Source organism: Silurus meridionalis, chromosome 9, assembly GCF_014805685.1.
Source record: "Silurus meridionalis isolate SWU-2019-XX chromosome 9, ASM1480568v1, whole genome shotgun sequence".
NCBI lineage: Eukaryota > Metazoa > Chordata > Actinopteri > Siluriformes > Siluridae > Silurus > Silurus meridionalis.
Window position 1 is genome coordinate 2,653,602 of NC_060892.1, and position 19,083 is coordinate 2,672,684.

The following is a 19,083-nucleotide window of genomic DNA, read 5'->3' on the forward strand; positions in this document are numbered from 1 at the left end:
CCATTAATCAGGTGAGACTGGTGGTGGAAAGGAATCGGCTCATCCTCCCTCAGGACATGCTTGTAGATTGAACATTGGTGTAACTTCATTTTGAGAAGACGTGGGGGATGAAGAAAAAAAGAGAACCCTTGAGTAGAACTCTTTATCGATCTCACCATCATCCTCTCTGGCTCACTTATTAGAGATTAATTTATAGGAAATTATATTTGTAATCTATTTATTTCTTCAAAGCTGCTTCGCCATGACGTCTGTTCGTAAACACGCTAATAATATTGAATTGATTCAGAGCTTTTTTACTTTTCCTGCTTGTGTGTAAGAGCAACGTATATCCGTTGAATCCTGCTGAAGCATACAAAAAAGGTTCATAGGGCGAAAATTACAACAAGAATCAGCAGAAACCATGAACTAAAAGTTTAATATTTATTTATTTTTTTTGCTTTGCTGTTTTAATCCACTTCAAATGTTCCAATCTAAAGCTAAAAAGACTGTACATGTAAATGATCCTCTTGACATAAAAAAAACTTTCGCCATGTTTCAATTCTTACGTGAAAATAAAAAGATTCATAAATGAATGTTATATTTATCCATTATTACAATTCATAATGTGTTATAATACATAAAACATGCTAAAAATGAAAAAAAATGACACGGTAGAGTGCAAGTCTTTTGGAGAAAAAAAGCACTGTACCCAAGAAAGAAAAAACGTGTGTATTCTGGAACAAAGCAGGCAAGCGTGGGTGGATTAGAAATGCAAACGTGAATAAATACAAATTAGTTTCTCAATATAAATCATTAAAATGTACAATTGTGACTATTTTTTTGTTACCTGTGACACCGAGAAACCCAGTCTGTGAAGCCCGATGGTGGTTGTATACTGAATTTTGTCACTTTTTTTCCTTTTGCACCAAAACTAAGCAGACTTTTGGATTCAGCTGTAAGTGCTGACTCAGCTCTGCACTTTCGCCTGGATCAAATATCTGGTCTTGGTTTACAAACAAATGCTGAAGTACATGTTCACCAGATTTAGATCATGCATCTGAGGTGGGTTAGTGAAAACAATCTGTGACTGACTGTGGTGGTGCCTTCAATATCAACTAGAACTATTATGTAACAGTAAGGATACCTAATAATCCTGGTTTCTCTCCATCTCTCTCTCCATCTCACTCTCTCCTTTTCTCCTGAGACTCCAGTGATTATGTCCCTTTCTTCTTTCCAGACATGGATGATTCATCCTGATGTCTCACCTCTGGATGGCGTTCTCTTCAACTGGAAACCACTCACTGAAGCTGAGGATGGTTCCACATGAACAGCCTGATGATCGATGAGTTCACTGTGGATTGTTAACCTCCAGAACCGTAAAAATGGATTTAGAGTGTAATTGGCGTTGGACTACAGTTCCATGGACTGTTTTGCACTCAAATCTTCATCACTGAACTGCTGAGAACCTCAACAAGATATCGAAAAACTATACCGAAATCATTTTGATTCTGGTTCCTCCCAAGGTTTCTTCCTCATAGCTTCTTAGGGTGGTTTTGCCACTGTCATCACTGGCTCATTTATTAATTATAAACATACAGGGACTAATTTGTGATGCTGACGTTAATATTTCCAATCGATTTATTTCCCCGTAGCTGCTTTGACAATGTGCATTGTTAAAATCGCTATGCAAATCAAATTGAACTCGATTGCATGAAATGACTGTTTTATCATTGCTGTAAATTTGCCCCGAATTTGTATGGTGGATGAATATTTTAGCACACATCCCAAAAACATGGCTACAAACAGCTGATATTGACGTTATACTATTAGTCCATGTCTTTGTGAACCAGAGGCGCTGCTTTACAGCTTGTTTTAAAAAACACACGGCATTTATTTAAACTGCTTTTCGTTCTGTGTGTTAACTTGAATGCAAAAATCACTACAGTCCAAGCCCTCAGACTTTCATCATGCCATTCTCTAACAGGAGACAAACGAGTGCCATGGCTGCCTGTTTAGAATAGATCTTGCATAGAGAAAGCTAAAAGTAGTCCTTCGCTCTAATTTCAATACTACTCAATGATCTGGCCTTTTAGTTACCACTCTCATCCGTATTAAAAGCTGAAATGAATTTGAGTGCAGCGACAGATGAAAAGTCACGTTGAATAGCCCTCATTCTCTAAAGACAGGAAGCCCAGATTCCAAAGATCCCCAAACTCAGATGCTGCTTTGCAGAGTTTCTAGGGGAGGAAGTTATTTTACCGCAAAAACACTCTAGGAAAAATTGGCTAAAAGCTTCAGCAGCAACAAACATCTGTATCTCATCTGGAAAAGTCACTTGCATTGACATGGATCAAGAAGAAAGCATCAGGTTCTGTTGTCTTCTTGGTATCCTCAGTGTTGTCTGTGCTAGCGAGGTGAGTAAAAAAAAAATGCTAATCATTCAGACAATTTCTTTCTTCCTGGTATAAAACAAAAAAAAAAAAACCCAGTCAAATCCAATGCTCTTTCAGGAACGTTTTCATGGTATCCCGTGCGCCACAGCGATCACCTGGAACAGCTGCTCAGACGTCAGTGCTGATGGCGTGTGTGTTGCAGTAAAAGTCGGGGAAGGGGTGTGAGCTCAGCGATGTGCCGTGTGTAGAGGGCAGCATGTAGGCAACGCGCTCGGCCCCGTTTCGTGTCTCGTCCCTGTTACGGAGGTAGAAGGAGTTGTTGTAGAAGGAGGAGCAGGTGGGGCAGGAGCTGGGGACCACTTCAGAAGACACAGACAGGGGAGAGACACTGGAGCCATCCAAGCCTGGAGGTCTGCAGACATCGCAGGAGAACTGGGCCTCAGAGTACGCAGGGGAGTCTGGTGCCATGGATCCATTCTGCTTACAGCAGTAATACTGAGACAGAGAGGGGGAAGTAAGGGGGATAGAAAAGGGGAAGAGCATAAGAGATAGACAGAATGAAGTCGGAGATAGAAAGAGAAAGAGTGAGATAGATAATAGAGGGGGAGAAAAGATGGACAATTTCAAACACCTCCAAACTACAGAATGTTGTAACATGCATGGCTCTTTTATTTCATCACACAACAAACTATACAGTGACAAAAGTATTGGGACACCTGATTTTTCCACTCGTCTTTGGATGCTCTAGCATGATGTTTTTTTAGACATACCAATTTTATAGCTTCACATAAACAAAAACAAAGCATTTGTTAGCTACATTAACCTTGAAGCCACAGTGCAAACTAGTCAACACAACTAATGGGAAGTTGTAGCTCCCATTAGTGGTTGAGGCTCTGGGGTTCAAGTATCACCAACCTGCCACTCTTGGGGCCCCTAAGCAAGGCCCTTAACGCTCTGTGCTCCAGGGGGAACTGTATCATGGCTGACACTGTGCTCTGACCTTAGCTTCCAAAAATGTGTGTGTAATGTTCATGTGACAAGTAAAATGCACCTTTAGCCTTTTTTAATTATAGAATTTCCATGAAATTCCGGAGTAAGAACGGGAGCTTTGATGATGGATTTGGACTAGTTAATGTCAACAGTCTGCTACACTGACTCAGGACTACAGTTCGCTTCTGATCACCATCACTGCACCTCAAAATCGTTTATCTGTAATAAATAGACATTCGATGCAACCCAGATGAGGACGGGTTTCTCTCTTGAGTCTGGTTCCTCTCAAGGTTTCTTCCTTATGTCATCTCGGGGAGTTTTTCCTTCACCACAGTCACCACCGGCTTACAAACACTTATAAAGAACTTATTCATTTTTATCACCACATTATCTGTGTAAAGCTGCTTTGAGACAATGTTCATTGTTAAAAGCGCAATACAAATAAAAATGAATCGAATTGAATAGAATAAATAGATGGATGGATGGAAATAAGCTTATAAATATATATTTTTATTTGTACAGGAAGATAAGTGAAGTATATTTCTGATTGATCTTTCTCTTCAGACATTAGGTTTGCCTCCTGCAAGTGTTTAATGATCTCAATGGATAGGGTTAACGCTATAGAACACTGGTTCCCAACCGCCTCTAGGGGTCGCCAAAAACCTTCTAGAGCGCGTTCTTGATTTTTTTTTTTTCTTTATTATTAATTAATTAGTTTCATCTATAACAGAACGATAAATAATTAAACAGCAAATACTTATTTTTGTGTATAAAAAGTTATTCTTGTGTTTTAGCTGACTTAGTTTTTAGAATACAAAACAAAAAAATACAAGAATATTTTCATTCGCTGATTAAACAATCTTCATGTTAATACATTTGAATTTGCTCGTGTTGTTTGTTGATAAGTTGTTAAAAAGCAGAGCCTGAAAATAAAAAGCCTGTCCTTATGAACCCATGCATGTCGATACACATTTTTTTGAGGTAATAAGTGAAATGGATAGATTTGTTTGATATTTACATTAACAGATTAAAATGTTGATGCATTTGCAAAAATGTTCAATGTTAAAATAGGGGTCTCCTGAAAAAAAAAAGGGGGGTTGGGAGCCACTGCTATAGAATTTCACCATGTGTAATGTACATGTAACTTTATTTTTCATTAATATACGAAGTGTAAATCTCACCTGGAGTCGGCAGTAGCAGAGCACTACTATGATACACAGCAGTATCACCGTCGCGAGTATTCCTCCAGTAATGACTACAGTTCCCGCTGTCATTCGACCAGATCTCCATCAAACCCTGCGTACAAGCACAAACACAGCGTGTTCTCAGAGCGAGTTCCTTCAAAGACTATGAATCCCTTTGTCGGGTGAGGAACATCTCGGAAACTTTCAAAACTACATCTGAGATCTTAAAATCACAGGCTCATAGTTTTACAATGAAACTTCAAACTTAAATAAATGATTGAACTTAAACTTAATATTTTATTGTTTAATCCTTTCAGGGTGAATTATAAGGAAGTTTGCCTCTATATATTAATTTATTTTTTTCGAAACTGGATAAAAAAGCAAGAAGAAATCCTGAGTTAATATTGTACATACACTTTATGGTCAAAAGCTTGTGCACATAACATTCTACATTTACAACATTCTACATTTAAACCCGATTTCCTGTTATAATAACCTCCACTCTTCTAGGAAGATGTTCCACTGGAATTATTTACTTGATTTTTTTCTCATTCACACACAGGGGGTGTTAGAAATGTACTGATGTAGGTGAGGTGAGTGGAGGAGGCCTGGTGCTGCAGTCAGCATTCACATTCTTCCCAAAAGTCCAGAGGTCAGAGCTCTATAGCAGGTTCATGAATATCGTCCATTCCAACCCAGGTAAAGCAGATCTTCATGGAGCTGGCTTTGGGGCATTGTCATGCTGGAACTGGTTTGCGTCTCCTAGTTTAAACGAGGTGAAAATTTCATCTTACTGCACCCTATACAATTGTCTGCTTCCAAGACTGTGGTTATAGTTTGGAGAAGAACCACGTATGGCTGGAAAAATCAGGTGTCTCAATACTTTTGTCCATATACTGTATGAAGTCTTGTATGTTACAAAATTCTGTATTTTGTAATTTCCCAAGGTTTCATGATCACTAAACATTGATCCAGGTGTCCTTCAGGTTTCAACCCATTTTGTCTTGGTATGGATCGTGTCTTTATTGGCCCCAATTACTCAGGAACTTCCGTTCTTCAGGTATGGTTCTTGGTCTTGATTGCTCAAGGTTGGTATGGGATTTGGTTTTAGATATTATAAGTATTGGTTTGGAATTAATTGTTCCTGCTTGGTATGGATCATGGTCTTGATTAATATAGTTCTAGATCCTGCTTCATTTGGTACGGTGGATAATACTAGTGGCATACATCTACAGTTGTGTTCAAAATTATTCAACCCCCAATGCTGTAAATGATTTTAGGGAATTTAGTGTACATTTGTAATTGTATTCAGAATGAAATCCTACAAGGACTTCTTAAAGAACCATATGCAACTAAAATGACATCAATTAGTTTTGTAATACAGTAGTAAATGTTTCTTTTGTGAATTCTTCATTGACATAATTATTCAACCCCCAAGTGACATTCAATCTTAGTACTTAGTACAACATCCTTTTACAGTTATAACAGCTTTTAAACGTGAAGCATAGCTTGACACAAGTGTCTTGCAGCGATCTACGGGTATCTTCGCCCATTCATCATGGGCAAAAGCCTCCAGTTCAGTCACATTCTTAGGCTTGCGCACTGCAACTGCTTTCTTTAAGTCCCACCAGAGGTTCTCAATCGGATTTAAGTCTGGTGACTGCGATGGCCACTTCAAAATGTTCCAGCCTTTAATCTGCAACCATGCTCTAGTGGACTTGGAGGTATGCTTGGGATCATTGTCCTGTTGAAAGGTCCAACGTCTTCCAAGCCTCAGGTTTGTGACGGACTGCATCACATTGTCATCCAATATCTCCTGGTACTGAAGAGAATTCATGGTACCTTGCACACGCTGAAGCTTCCCAGTACCTGCAGAAGCAAAACAGCCCCAAAGCATGATTGACCCCGCCATGCTTCACAGTAGGCAAGGTGTTCTTTTCTTCATAGGCCTTGTTCTTCCTCCTCCAAACATAGCGTTGATCCATGGGCCCAAACAGTTCTAATTTTGTTTCATCAGTCCACAGAACACTATCCCAAAACTTCTGTGGTTTGTCCACATGACTTTTGGCATACTGCAGTCGACTCTTCTTATTCTTTGGGGACAGCAAGGGGGTGCGCCTGGGAGTTCTGGCATGGAGGCCTTCATTACGCAGGGTGCGCCGTATTGTCTGAGCAGAAACTTCAGTACCCACATCTGACAAATCTTTTCTCAGTTCCTCAGCAGTCACACGGGACTTTTCTCCACTCTACGCTTCAGGTAGCGCACAGCAGTCGAAGTCAGCATCTTCTTTCTGCCACGACCAGGTAGCGTTTCAACAGTGCCCTTTGCCTTGAATTTGCGAATGATGCTTCCTATGGTGTCTCTTGGTATGTTTAACATCTTTGCAATCTTCTTATAGCCATTGCCCTTCCTGTGAAGAGTAATCACCTGTTCTCTTGTCTTCCTGGACCATTCTCTTGACCTCACCATGTTTGTAACCACACCAGTAAATGTCTAGAAGGAGCTGAGTATCACAGTCATTTTAAAGCTGCCTAATTGGTGCTTATTAGGCTTTATTGCTGCTCCCTGATATCCACAGGTGTTTTCAATACCTGATTGAAAACACTTCATTGAACCTTTGTTCTTAAGAATGGTAGTCTTTAAGGGGTTGAATAATTATGTCAATGAAGAATTCACAAAAGAAACATTTACTACTGTATTACAAAACTAATTGATGTCATTTTAGTTGCATATGGTTCTTTAAGAAGTCCTTGTAGGATTTCATTCTGAATACAATTACAAATGTACACTAAATTCCCTAAAACCATTTACAGCATTGGGGGTTGAATAATTTTGAACACAACTGTATGTCTTGTTTGGTGTAGGCTTTGGTCTTGTCTTTGTCTCATTTGCATTGATTGCATTTGGCAGAGCATATAGAGAGCAACTTGGAATTATATTGGGCCTTGTTTAAGAGCCCATCAGGGCAGGGCGGTGAGGCTGGGATTTGAACACACAACCTTGTGTATATATGACAAATAAAAGCCTCTAGTCATGGGCTTGACTGTGTTTTTCTATAAGCCAGTACATAGTCTTGGTTTTGGTTGGTACTGGTTTTGATTGTGTCTGGTATGGGTCTTGGTCTTGTCTTGGGTCTTAGTCAGTATGTTTACTGGTTTTGCATGAAATGGGTCTTGGTCTGAGAGAAACGTAGGTCCCTAGATTGTGCTTTACAACCATGTATATAAAATGTCTTATTGCATACTATAACAAAACATGATCATTTTATCTATCATATATATTATGATGGAGTATATTAATAATACAGCATGGTTAGGGCTGATTACAACAACTCTTAGCCATAAAAAAACAAAACCGAATGCTTTCTGTAGTGGAGCACTGTCAAATATGTATGTATATTAAAAAAATTTACATTTTCACTATATATATATATATATATATATATATATATATATATATATATATATATATATATATATATATATACACACTGAAAAATGGAAATTCATGTAAAATGTGAATATCTGAGTAACATTTTTGTAGGATGAAAAACCTGAACGATGTCTGATTCATGCTGCCTGGAAGCGACACGTAATCATCCAAATTGCTGCTTCCTGTTTGTGTTCCCTGGTGGGTCTCTATAGCAACAAAATCAAATCTGAGCGGATCGCATTAACCCAGTCCATTGTGGTACATATGCTGTTGTTGCCGTAACGGCAATTAGACGGGCTGTCATATAATCTGATTCATGCACTAATCAGTATGTTTATCAGTCAGGCTTTAGAAGAACAATTAATGGATGGATGGATGGATGGACAGATCAGTAGAGAGAAATGGCTAAGGAAAGCAAGTAGAGAAATAAAGAGAAAAAGAATCAGTTGCTGCTTGTGTCCTCTGGTTTCTCCTCTGCCAGGTGAGTAAAGCGAGCGTGCTGACAGAGGAAGTGTCGGGTCAAGCAGCTTGGCGGAATTGAGTTTGACCAGGAGTGCAAATTTGATTAAGGAGCTAGAATTATGTGGTGCAATCATGCAGCTGGATAAGAATAATGAAGGATCACAGCAGGAAGAGAACAAACAAAAAAAAAAAGGGAGGCCAGACACACCTGCTCATTTCTCTCCACATTTATCACATACTCACGCTGTGAGAGAAATAATTACATCCTGGTTTTCAGTATGCAAAAGAAGATCATTTCCTGATATCTGCCTTGTGCTAAACACCAGAAACGTTTCCATTGCGTACCTTTTTTTCCTCTTATATAAATGCACTCAATCATATCCTTGGTGTATGAGGTTTTGCTGCTTGATTTAGTTATGAGGCTAATACTGCTATCTGTACCAACTGTACAAACCATTGGAACATGCTGATTTTGCTGCACATGCTACTCGGCATCAGGACTCATCAAGCAGATTTGATCCAAGTTTAGTTTTTCCAGGCATGTAATTGTACAGGATGTCTTGATGTCTTGGATGCGGCAACATTCATTTTCCCATCACTCAATCTAGCAGACCCGAACCTGTTCCTGTGCACAAAGCCGGCTCCATGAAGATATACTTTAGAGATCTGACCTCAACCCTATTGAGATGAATGTGAATGCTGACTGCACCACAGGCCTCCTCACCTCATCCATCTCATTTATCTACGTTTACACACCATCACCTTCAAAATAGTTCTCTTGCACAGCAACACAGCGCTCCTAGCGTTCCTGCCACGTCTGGAAGTCTTCTTTTTGAAGCACCACTGGATCTGCATGCAAAGGTGATATTGTGTTGTTTCCGGCGAGAAACTCACGTGTGATGTACAAATGACGATGACTTTTTGCACACTGACTTATGAAGGTCGGTGCTTCTTGTGACTGTGCGTTCAGCCGTGTGATGTTCTCGGTTGGTGTGACACAAATCTAGTATCAAAACTTTTTTGGTACCATCTCGTACATCAGTACCTGACTTTAATAACCCCTTAGCGGCTGAATGAATCTCCACAAATTTCCAAACCCACATCCTAAAATCTAATGGAACCTCTTCCTAGAAGACTGGAAATTATTACAACAGCAAACAGGGGACTAAATCTGGAATAGGATGTTCAAAGGCACATTCCGAACTAACGGTAAGGTGTCCACAAACTTTTGCTCATACAGTATTAAGTGATTGTGTCACCAGGATTTGGTTAAAGCAACTCAAAATATCCTCAATCTTTCATTTTACTGGAATTTGCTTTAAACTAAATAAGTCATGAAGCCTGTAGGGATAAAGATCTTTCTAATTTGCATGTTAATTGAATTCTGGTGAATGTGTGGGTATGTCTGGTCTTTTTTTGCTCAAATTGCCAGGTTTAAAATAAAAAAATAAAAAATGGAATACATCTTCCAAATGACTATTTAAATTCTGAACATTATAAACGAAGCAGTCCAGCTGGCTCGGCACTTTCAGCCGAATAATGCCAGAGACGAGTGTCTCCGCTGATGCAGAGTGGGAGTGCAGATGCCTGTGTTAGCCGGCACACGGCTGCAGGAAGTCTTATCAGCACTACATTACTACAGGCACTAAAGGAGAAGGTTGTGCCAGAATCCTGCATTTTTCACTGTTGCTCTAATCTGAGCTCAGCAGTAGTGAGAGACACGAAGCAGCCATTCGCTTTTTGTGCTGTGTGAGCGGAATTAAAAAAAAAACGCTCAGGGCGTCCATGTGGTAGACCTCTGGAACACAGATTTACGTAATGGGGTGCTGAGGAACATACTGGCATGAATACATGGGATGGTGTATGATATGACGTGAAAATGTATTTATTTAAAACTCCAGATGCAATCGAACAGCCAAGAAATTGGTGAAAACAGAATTTTATGCACAAAAGTATTGGGACACTTTTTTCCCGCCTTATGTGTTTTTCCCCCAAACTTGGAGGTCTTTCGATGCATTAGTATGAAATTTTCCATTCAAATGTACTACGAGACTCAAACCTGTTCCAGCATGACCGCTTGTGTAGTTGCAGTTGCTCACAGTTTACATATTTATGTATATATTACTGTATTTTCGGACTATAAGCCGCTACTTTTTTCCCACGTTTTGAACCCCGCGGCTTAAACAACGAAGCGGTTAATTTATGGATTTTTCCTGGGTTTTTCCCGATTTCACAAACTTCAAGCCAAAAAACTGAGCGACATAACATTAGACCAATGAAATTTCCGAACGGAAACGAAAAAACGCACCTCACCTGTGTTCTGAGCTGCACGGCATCGGGAGAAAAAACTTCCACTGGTGGTGGTTTTTAAACGCACAACGATGCCAAAAGATAAACTCCCAAGATAAATAGTTGTGAAAGGAAGGAGGAAGACAGTGAACAATGACTTTCTTGGTCGGCTACTGTTTAGATACAAGCCGTTGTAGCGCGTTGAGTCTGGGTGAAGGGAGAGCTCGCTAACTCCAGTTGCAACAGAAATCATATAAGCACAGACAGGTTTCCAAAACTCGTGCTTTTTTATTTTTCTTGGCAACAGCGTTATGGGTTAGTCAAAGAAACTTAGAAATGAGCATCAGAAAATAATGACATATTCCTCAGTCTTGCACACATGCAGTAATACTGGAAAAATGCTGTGCCAGGCTATTCCCAAAATACCGCTATGCTCCTAAAGGAAGCGCAACATATTTCACCCGTTACACCGTGTGTAACGTGTCTTTCGTTAAAGCCTGTGTAAGGTACATTAGTGTAGACATGGCTTATAGACAGGTGCGGCTTATTTATGTTAAAAATAAAAATATTTGTAAAATTCAGTGGGTGCGACTTATATATGGGTGCGCTTTATAGTCCGGAAATTACGGTATATATTAAGTTTAATGAAATGCGGCATGAAAATGGAATTTGTAGCAGCAGTAAAAAAACAGGTGGCAGAAAAGTCATTGTACATAATTACCCAAGATATTAACAATACATAAGTGTGGCATGAAAATCTATAATATAACTATATCTATAAGATCTATATGGTATAACATCCATATCGTTTGTTGGCCGCAGGTAGAAATGATCTCCTGTGGTGCTCTGTGGTGCATCGTGGTTGCATAAGTCTGTCACTGAACGTATCCTCAGACTGAATAGTGTTTTACGTAGTGTATGGGAGGAGTTGTCCAAGATGGAATGTTCTTTGGAGGGCATCCTCCTTTCAGACACTATCGTCAAAGAGTCCAGCTCCTCAACAACAACATCGCTTCCACTTCAACCCATGTGAAGAATGAAGATATGCTACAGATATTGAGACACCTGACTTTTATAAATACTGAGACACTTGAGTTTTTCAAACTGTCCAAAAAAACAGGATTTCTTCACTCGAACTAGGAGACCCAAACCCCAGGCCTTCTCACCTCACCTACATCAGATCCTGAACTTTTGATCCGTGTGTTTAAATGAGCACAAATCGCCACAAAACCCACATCTTACCAGAAGAATGGAGGTTATTATAAGGGCAAATGGGGATTAAATGTGGAATTGGATGTTTAAAACAAATCTTACGATCAGGTGTCCACAAACGTTGTCCTTATAGTGTAACTTGTGCACAAACTTTTCTATATGAACATCAATCTGTCCTCCGATTCTTCAAAAGAATAAAAATCAGAAGAACCCCCTTTAGTTAATTGAATAGTGTGTAATCAAGAAGTCAAGATTTGTCTTCAGTTTGAACTCTTCCTTTCATTTTATCTGGTGATTATGCACATGATTTCAGCTGCCAGAAATGGGAAGTCTTTTGAACAAACCCAAAGCCAAATCCTGCCTCCTCTAGCGTATCTGGTTTGTCCCTTCTGGGCAAACAGCCATCAAATCGTTCACTCTCTGTCCATCCTCATTATATCCTCCTTGGTTCCTCCAATCCCCAGCCTGTTCTTTTGTATTTTCCTTTATCTACCACATCTTTTTTCTCTTGTAACACAGTCCATTTCCTCCTGCCTGGATCTAATGAGTACCTTTCCCTTGCTAAAGGAGCTCTTTAATCAAGCTCGCTCCTTATGTTAGCATCGTTCAGCAGATAAATAATAATAGCTTCCGTAATTACAGGCTGCATTCGCAAGCAGTAACAAACAATAATCCAACATGCGAGAACAACAACGCAGGGCTATTTAAAGATAATTAGAAAACACTAAGGCACAGCCGGACGCATCCTGCCACCCCGAAGCAGCCATTACGAGGATTTATGTTTATTCCTATACAAACAAAAGATTTGGGACACCTGATATTTTCAATCCATATTTGGTTCTTGCTCAATCTTTTACCAGGAAGTTGAAGGTACACAACCGTATAACGTGTGGACTTCCAGCAGTTCCTAGAATAGCAAAGTGCACTAAAGGGGGTAGAACATTCTCACATTTAGATTCAAAACTTCTAAGCACAGATTGAAGACGTATCTTTACATAACACACATCACATCATAACCTTGTGCTCCAGAACATCTGATCACATGCACATTATCAACTTGTGCTGTTAATATCATGAACAGCTGCTACGCTAATTCCTCTCCACTTCTTCTCTTTCTCTCCCCATCCCGAGGCATCCTGATGTTGCTCCAGCTCCAGTTGTGTCCCACCTCATGAAGATTATGGACCTTTAAAGAAGTAGATGCCCACAAACATCCAGAACCATCTAGAGACGTACCAGCGCTAATTGGATCCCACTTCATGTGGAGTTTGGACATTGCACCTCCTTGAATGTTTTAAGGCTCTGGCATGGAGAAGCTGGTGTTGGATTTTTGATAATCACTATTTGATGTTGAGCTATTTTATGAGTTGTTCAGTAGCTCCTTGTTCCACAACTTCATCTGACTGTATAAGACTGTAGAAAGAACATTACTCATAATCACACACTCCAGTGTTCATGTTAGTTCTCACTCTACAGTGTTCTGTATTGTTGAAAGATTAATGATCATACTCTTGATGTCACCCAAATGAGAATGGGTTCCCTTTTGAGTCTGGTTCCTCTCAAGCTTTCTTTCTCATAACATCTAAGGGAGTTTTTCCTTGCCACAAGGAAACCTCATCAGGCTGCTCATCAGGGATAAACACAAACCATTCACCTTAACTGTTAAATTCTGTAAAGCTGCTTTGAGACAATGTCCGTTGTGAAAAGCGCTATACATTGGATACACTGGCTTGAAAATTTTCCTTCAATTGTGTGGTGCATCTACAGCCACGTAAAATATGTTCTGTCCATATCTCTTTCTTCCAAATAGTAAAAAGCTTCAAATCTCTTCCTGCATATTTTTGCCAGAAAAATCTCCAGCGTGAGCTATTCTTATTCAGGAGAGAACAGCAGACTCAGATTAACATTACTTATAGAACATCTTTGAGCAGGAATAGGAATAAAATATTAATCTCCAGTTGAAGATAGAAGACCTTCTCCGTCTGATTAGTGCAACTCCATTATAGCAGGTGGGAAAAACATCTCTGACACCATCCGCTTCTCGACTCCAAAGTCAAAAACCTGTGCATTAGTGCTGTTCTTTTCCTCCTCGTTTAAAGACCTTTAAACACCAGACTAAAACCATCATCCCAACACCTACTATATGAACTAACATTTGAGAACACCTGAGCAAACGATGGGTATGAACATCCCATTCCACAGTTGGTCTCCATTTGCTTTTTTAATAACCTCCACTAGATTTTGGAGGATTCAGAAATATACAGCCACAAGGGTGTTAGTAAATTCAGGTTCTGATGAAGGTGAAGTGAGGAGGCCTGGGTTGAGATCTAGAGCTTGGTTGAGATCTTTTACTCCAACCCATGTAAAGCACATCTCCATGGATCTCACTTTGTGCCTCCAGGATTTTGGTAACAGTTTGGAGAAGAACCGCATAGAGCAGGAAAGGACAGGCGTCCCAATACTTTTTTTCTCCACATAATGTATGTTTATTGGTATTTATCAGCGTCTTGTGCATTAATGGAACATTAACACGACCAAATGAAGGACTGTTTTTCTGCTATTCAATGAGCTTAATGTGTGTTTCAAATTGAATTACTGTAAAAACATTCTGCTTCCTCGAAATTAATTTGAACATGTTCTCTAACCAGGGAGGGACACATTAAGATATAATCGCATAAGATTTTATAACGTAGCTATAAAGGCATAAAGGCGGAGGAAATGTTTATTCTGCAACTAAAACCAGTCATTAATAATTTTGCTGAAAGTGCTCTCAATCTCGCTCAGCGGCGTAAAGTGCACAGACGAAGACAAAAAAAAGTCCCTGCTCGTCCTCCATCTCGTGGGATCCATCTGTGTATATCTTGAGGCGCAATAATACTCCAGTGAGGCCTGGGCCGCTGGATTTATGGCTAGTCTGAATGAGCTTCCCAGCCCAAGGACAAAGCTGCAACCAGTCTCACATATCTGACAACCTCGAGCCACAGCTCCTTATTCAGCACTTCGGCGGAAACGAGCGCCTACAGTATGTTTAACGATGTGCAGAGATGTTGTGCTTGCTTGATCTTCTGCGCCATGCGGTGCAGTTGCTCACGATTGATTCGGTCTGTAATCATATTGCCTTTATGTAAAATCCCAATGTGGTTCTTTCCCCGATCCTGCACATTTCATTCTTTTCCCCGGCTCTATAACACATACACATATAAACATTGACTCAGAAAAGCGTCCGGTTTGCTGATTCAGTGGATCGGGTGTGATAAGGACGGCTGCACAACACAAGCCCTCGGTGTTCCTGCACAAGGGACGAGAATCAGCGAATTACTCGTTGCTAATGGTTCATTCGAGACCGTTTTGAATCGGCCTGCTTAATTATCATGGACGCCACAGCCACTTGTAGAAACATCTTTCCGCCATTTAGTCCTTTCCTTCGTTAATATTCATATTTCATTACGTTCCAATCAGTTCTGCTCCGCTGTCGTAACTGATCAGCAGATTACGACACGAAGTTCATACAAGGTGGCATCGTGTGCGATTTCATCAGCAAGTTAGAACTAAAGAACATCACTGGAAGAGATCAGGAAGACCTTTGATAAGCTCAACCCCTGAAACGGTTCAGCAACTCGTGCATGATGATCGTCAAAACACAATCCAGTTTAAAGGTCGACGGTTTTCACACCATTGCTAACATCCAGCTTGAATAGCAGAAGGAGCTGGAGACTTTCTGGAAAAAAGACTTCCAGGACACGTTCCAGAAGTAGCAGGAACGCTGGGAGCGCTGTGTTGATGTGCATTAGGGCTATAAAGTAGTCTCTTGTAAACAGCCAAACTTTTTTGATACCACCTCTTTTATTCATTCATCGATATGTTCATTCACTTTCTAATTGAATAATTGTTTTATCCTGAAAGAACCAAGCAAATGCATGGAACACTGGAAGCGAGAAGGAAATACAAACATACAAACACACATTCCATCATTATACTGTAACCAATCTACATACCGTTACATTTTTTGGACATTGGAAAGAAACCAGACAACACAAGAGGGTGGAGAACTCAGAGTTTCAGATCAAACCAAGGACCTTGAAGCTGTGAGGTAGCAGAAGCACCCGCTCCTCCGCCGTGTCACCTTGCTCATATATTGCAATATCAATATCATTCGATATCTCGTATCATATTTCCCAAACCCTACAGAACTGCAATATAAATTTGAATAATTAAATTGTTTTTCGCTGCCACCAATTAAAAATGTAATATACTAAACCTACAGGATGCTAATCTACAACATACAGTATTACTACACTATATTTACTTTCGATGCAAATCTTTTCGGGTCGTGTTTAGTTCAAATCGGCGTCGTCAAGTTCCAGCTCTTCTGAGAAAAACGCTGCCTCTGAAGTTCATGAGCTTTCATGCATTAAAAAAAAATAACCTGGCTTTCAATAATTCAACTAGCATTCCTGGAACAGTATTCTTCCATCACTGCATCAGGTGTACAGACCCAGAATGATCAGCCATCTTTCTCACCAATCTCTCCGTCCTCCATGTTCACCCAAAGAACAAGAACAGTGGACTATTAAAAACAACCCCAGTGACTCGAAATGAATAAATATTGGGCCAATTCAAATGGAGCAGGAAATTCTTTTTATAGTCAAGCATTGAGGGTGAAAAAATTGACTTTTAGAACATTTAAACCCAATTAGTTGATAATTGATGTATAGGAAACACTGGGTTTTGGGAGTTGAAGGAACCTTTAATGAACCCGGGATGATTTCAGCACATTATATACACTATTTTGCCAAAAGTTTGTGGACATCTGGTCATAAGTCTGTGCTTTTAACACCACATTTCACATTTAGTCCCATTGCCCTTATAATTCCATCCACTCTTCTAGAAAGGTGCTCCACTTGATTTTGGATTGTGCTTGTGAGGATTTGTGTGTGTTGAGGAGTCCTGGGGGGTTCAGTCAGCATTCCAATTTATCCCAAATTTGTTCAACTGGGTTGAGATCAGAGCTCTATAGCAGGAGATCTTCCACTCCAAACCATTTAAACCATATCTTCATGGAGCTGGCTGTGTGCACAGGTGAATTGTCATGCTCGTTCGGTTTTCCAAGTTCAAGTAAACTTGGAAAATTGTATTATTCCCCATCTTATACAATTGTGTGCCTCCAGCTTTAGTACTATACTTTAGTCCATATAGTCTAACTTGATTTCCTTGTCTTTGCTTTCTGCTAATAATGATATGAAGAAACGCAGAACCGATCTCATTTAGTATTTGTAGGAAAACCACAGGCTGAACCTCAAATAATCCGATACAGAAAATGAAGCAGAAAACATTTTCGGGCCAAACAGCGAACCTGGCAGAAAGACAAGTGTGCTTGAGATATTACTTCAACCTGTCATCGATATATCATCACCTGAGCAGGTAGAAACGACAGCAAAAAAATCAATACTGTCAGCAAAGACATATTAAAGGTATGTACTTTCCTGATTGGTCCAAGGCATGTTTTTTTATTTTCACCCTTCAGCATAACACACCACAGATATCACAAGATCATGTTCCTTTTTTTTTTAATTGAGAGAACACCAACAGTGTAGAAATGGACACACCATGGACAGTCAGATCGAGTCAGATCTACACTTAGATTCTGATCTACACTGCCATTCGAATAAGAATAATTTTAATATCTGTCATGTCCATGAAGCTCATTTCATTAAAATGTGTGTATTGCAATGGCAAACTAAGCGACTAGAAGGATCATGGTTGTATTCTTTCTTCTTCTTTTTTATTCTTTCTTTATTTCTTACTTTCTTCCTTTAAAAAAATTATAATAAATATGGTATAAAAATGTATTTATTCCCTACCTTTGTCTACAGCCTTTGTTTCACCATGGAGGCGATGTAGGATCCAGGACGGGAGTCAGCACCCGGGATGACACACACACACACACACACACACACAGTGTGCTGGATTCTATACTCCTAGAAACATGACCATCTTCCCACATGTCATTCTTCTGTCTTCAGATGTCCATCCGTGTTCTCCTCTGTCCTCCTCCTGCGTGTGTGTAGACGTGATGTGATGCGCGAGGTTCAACACGGGACGCGTGTCCGCTGGATCCTGTATGGACACATCAGCGCTTCTCCACGTCCCCACGGGCTCTTAAAGTCACCACAACTGCTTTGTAACATCTTACAGCAAGCGCATGGAGATGGAATCTCATACAGAGTATGATCTACTGTAGGTAACAACACAAGGAGCTTCCACCCTGGAGATCCTTCTACACAACCAAATCCCAAAACACGCCCCCTTTTGTTTTATTGATTTTTTTTTTTTTTTTTTTTTTGGAGATTTACTAACACTTCGAACATCTTCCCAGAAGAGTGGAGGGAATTATAAGAGCAAAATGCCACTAAATGTGAAATGCGATGCCCAACAAAAACACATAACGTATTTATGACCAGGTGTCCGCAAACCTTTGCCAATATAGTGTAGGTCACACCTCTGAGAACTTATCCGCATTGTACCGCGCATCCTCAAGTTGTCAACTGGTCCTACCATCTCCCAGGGTACAAGGAATACATGCTTCGTGACTCTTTTCTGTTCTGGAACCTCGGCGGTGAAATGGACTTCTACCTAAATGTCCTAACATCTTTAAACAACCTCTAAAGACCTAAATCTTCTAGCAATACACTATATGGACAAAAAATATTGAGACACCAGACCACCAGCCATATGAGGTTGGAAAAGTTCTTGACTCGAACTAGGAGACCCAAACCTGTTCCGCATGACAATGCTTCTGTGCACAAAGCCAGCTCCAACCCTGTTGAGATGAATGTGAAGCAGACTGCACTCCAGGACTCCTCACCTCACCTGCATCAGTACCTGACTTTACAAACTGCCTTGTGGCTGAATGAATCTCCACAAAATCTAGTGGAACATCTTCTCAGAAGAATGGAGTTTATAATAAGAGCAAATAGGGATTCCTGGAATGTGATGTTCCATGAGTGCCTATGGAATGTGATGTCAGGTGTCCACCAATGTGTGAACGATTCATCTGAGACTGGAGCCCATGAAGCTTGGATGACGTATTGTCCTTCAGCTCCTTCCTAAAAGGCCACGCCTTCTTGTTGTCTTGTTGAAA

The 19,083-nt window shown here is 40.1% G+C and overlaps 1 protein-coding gene across 1 annotated transcript; it reads right to left on the reverse strand.

The window, feature by feature from the left end:
* Window positions 1-406: 406 nt before the first annotated feature.
* Window positions 407-18,255, reverse strand: fam163ab (family with sequence similarity 163 member Ab). The gene is made up of 3 exons (XM_046856860.1): window positions 17,804-18,255; window positions 4,544-4,658; window positions 407-2,867 (listed from the first exon to the last, which is right to left on the reverse strand). Exons 2-3 carry the CDS (start codon window positions 4,634-4,636, stop codon window positions 2,541-2,543), a joined length of 420 nt encoding a protein of 139 aa, XP_046712816.1. The 5' UTR covers window positions 4,637-4,658; window positions 17,804-18,255; the 3' UTR covers window positions 407-2,540.
* Window positions 18,256-19,083: the final 828 nt, after the last annotated feature.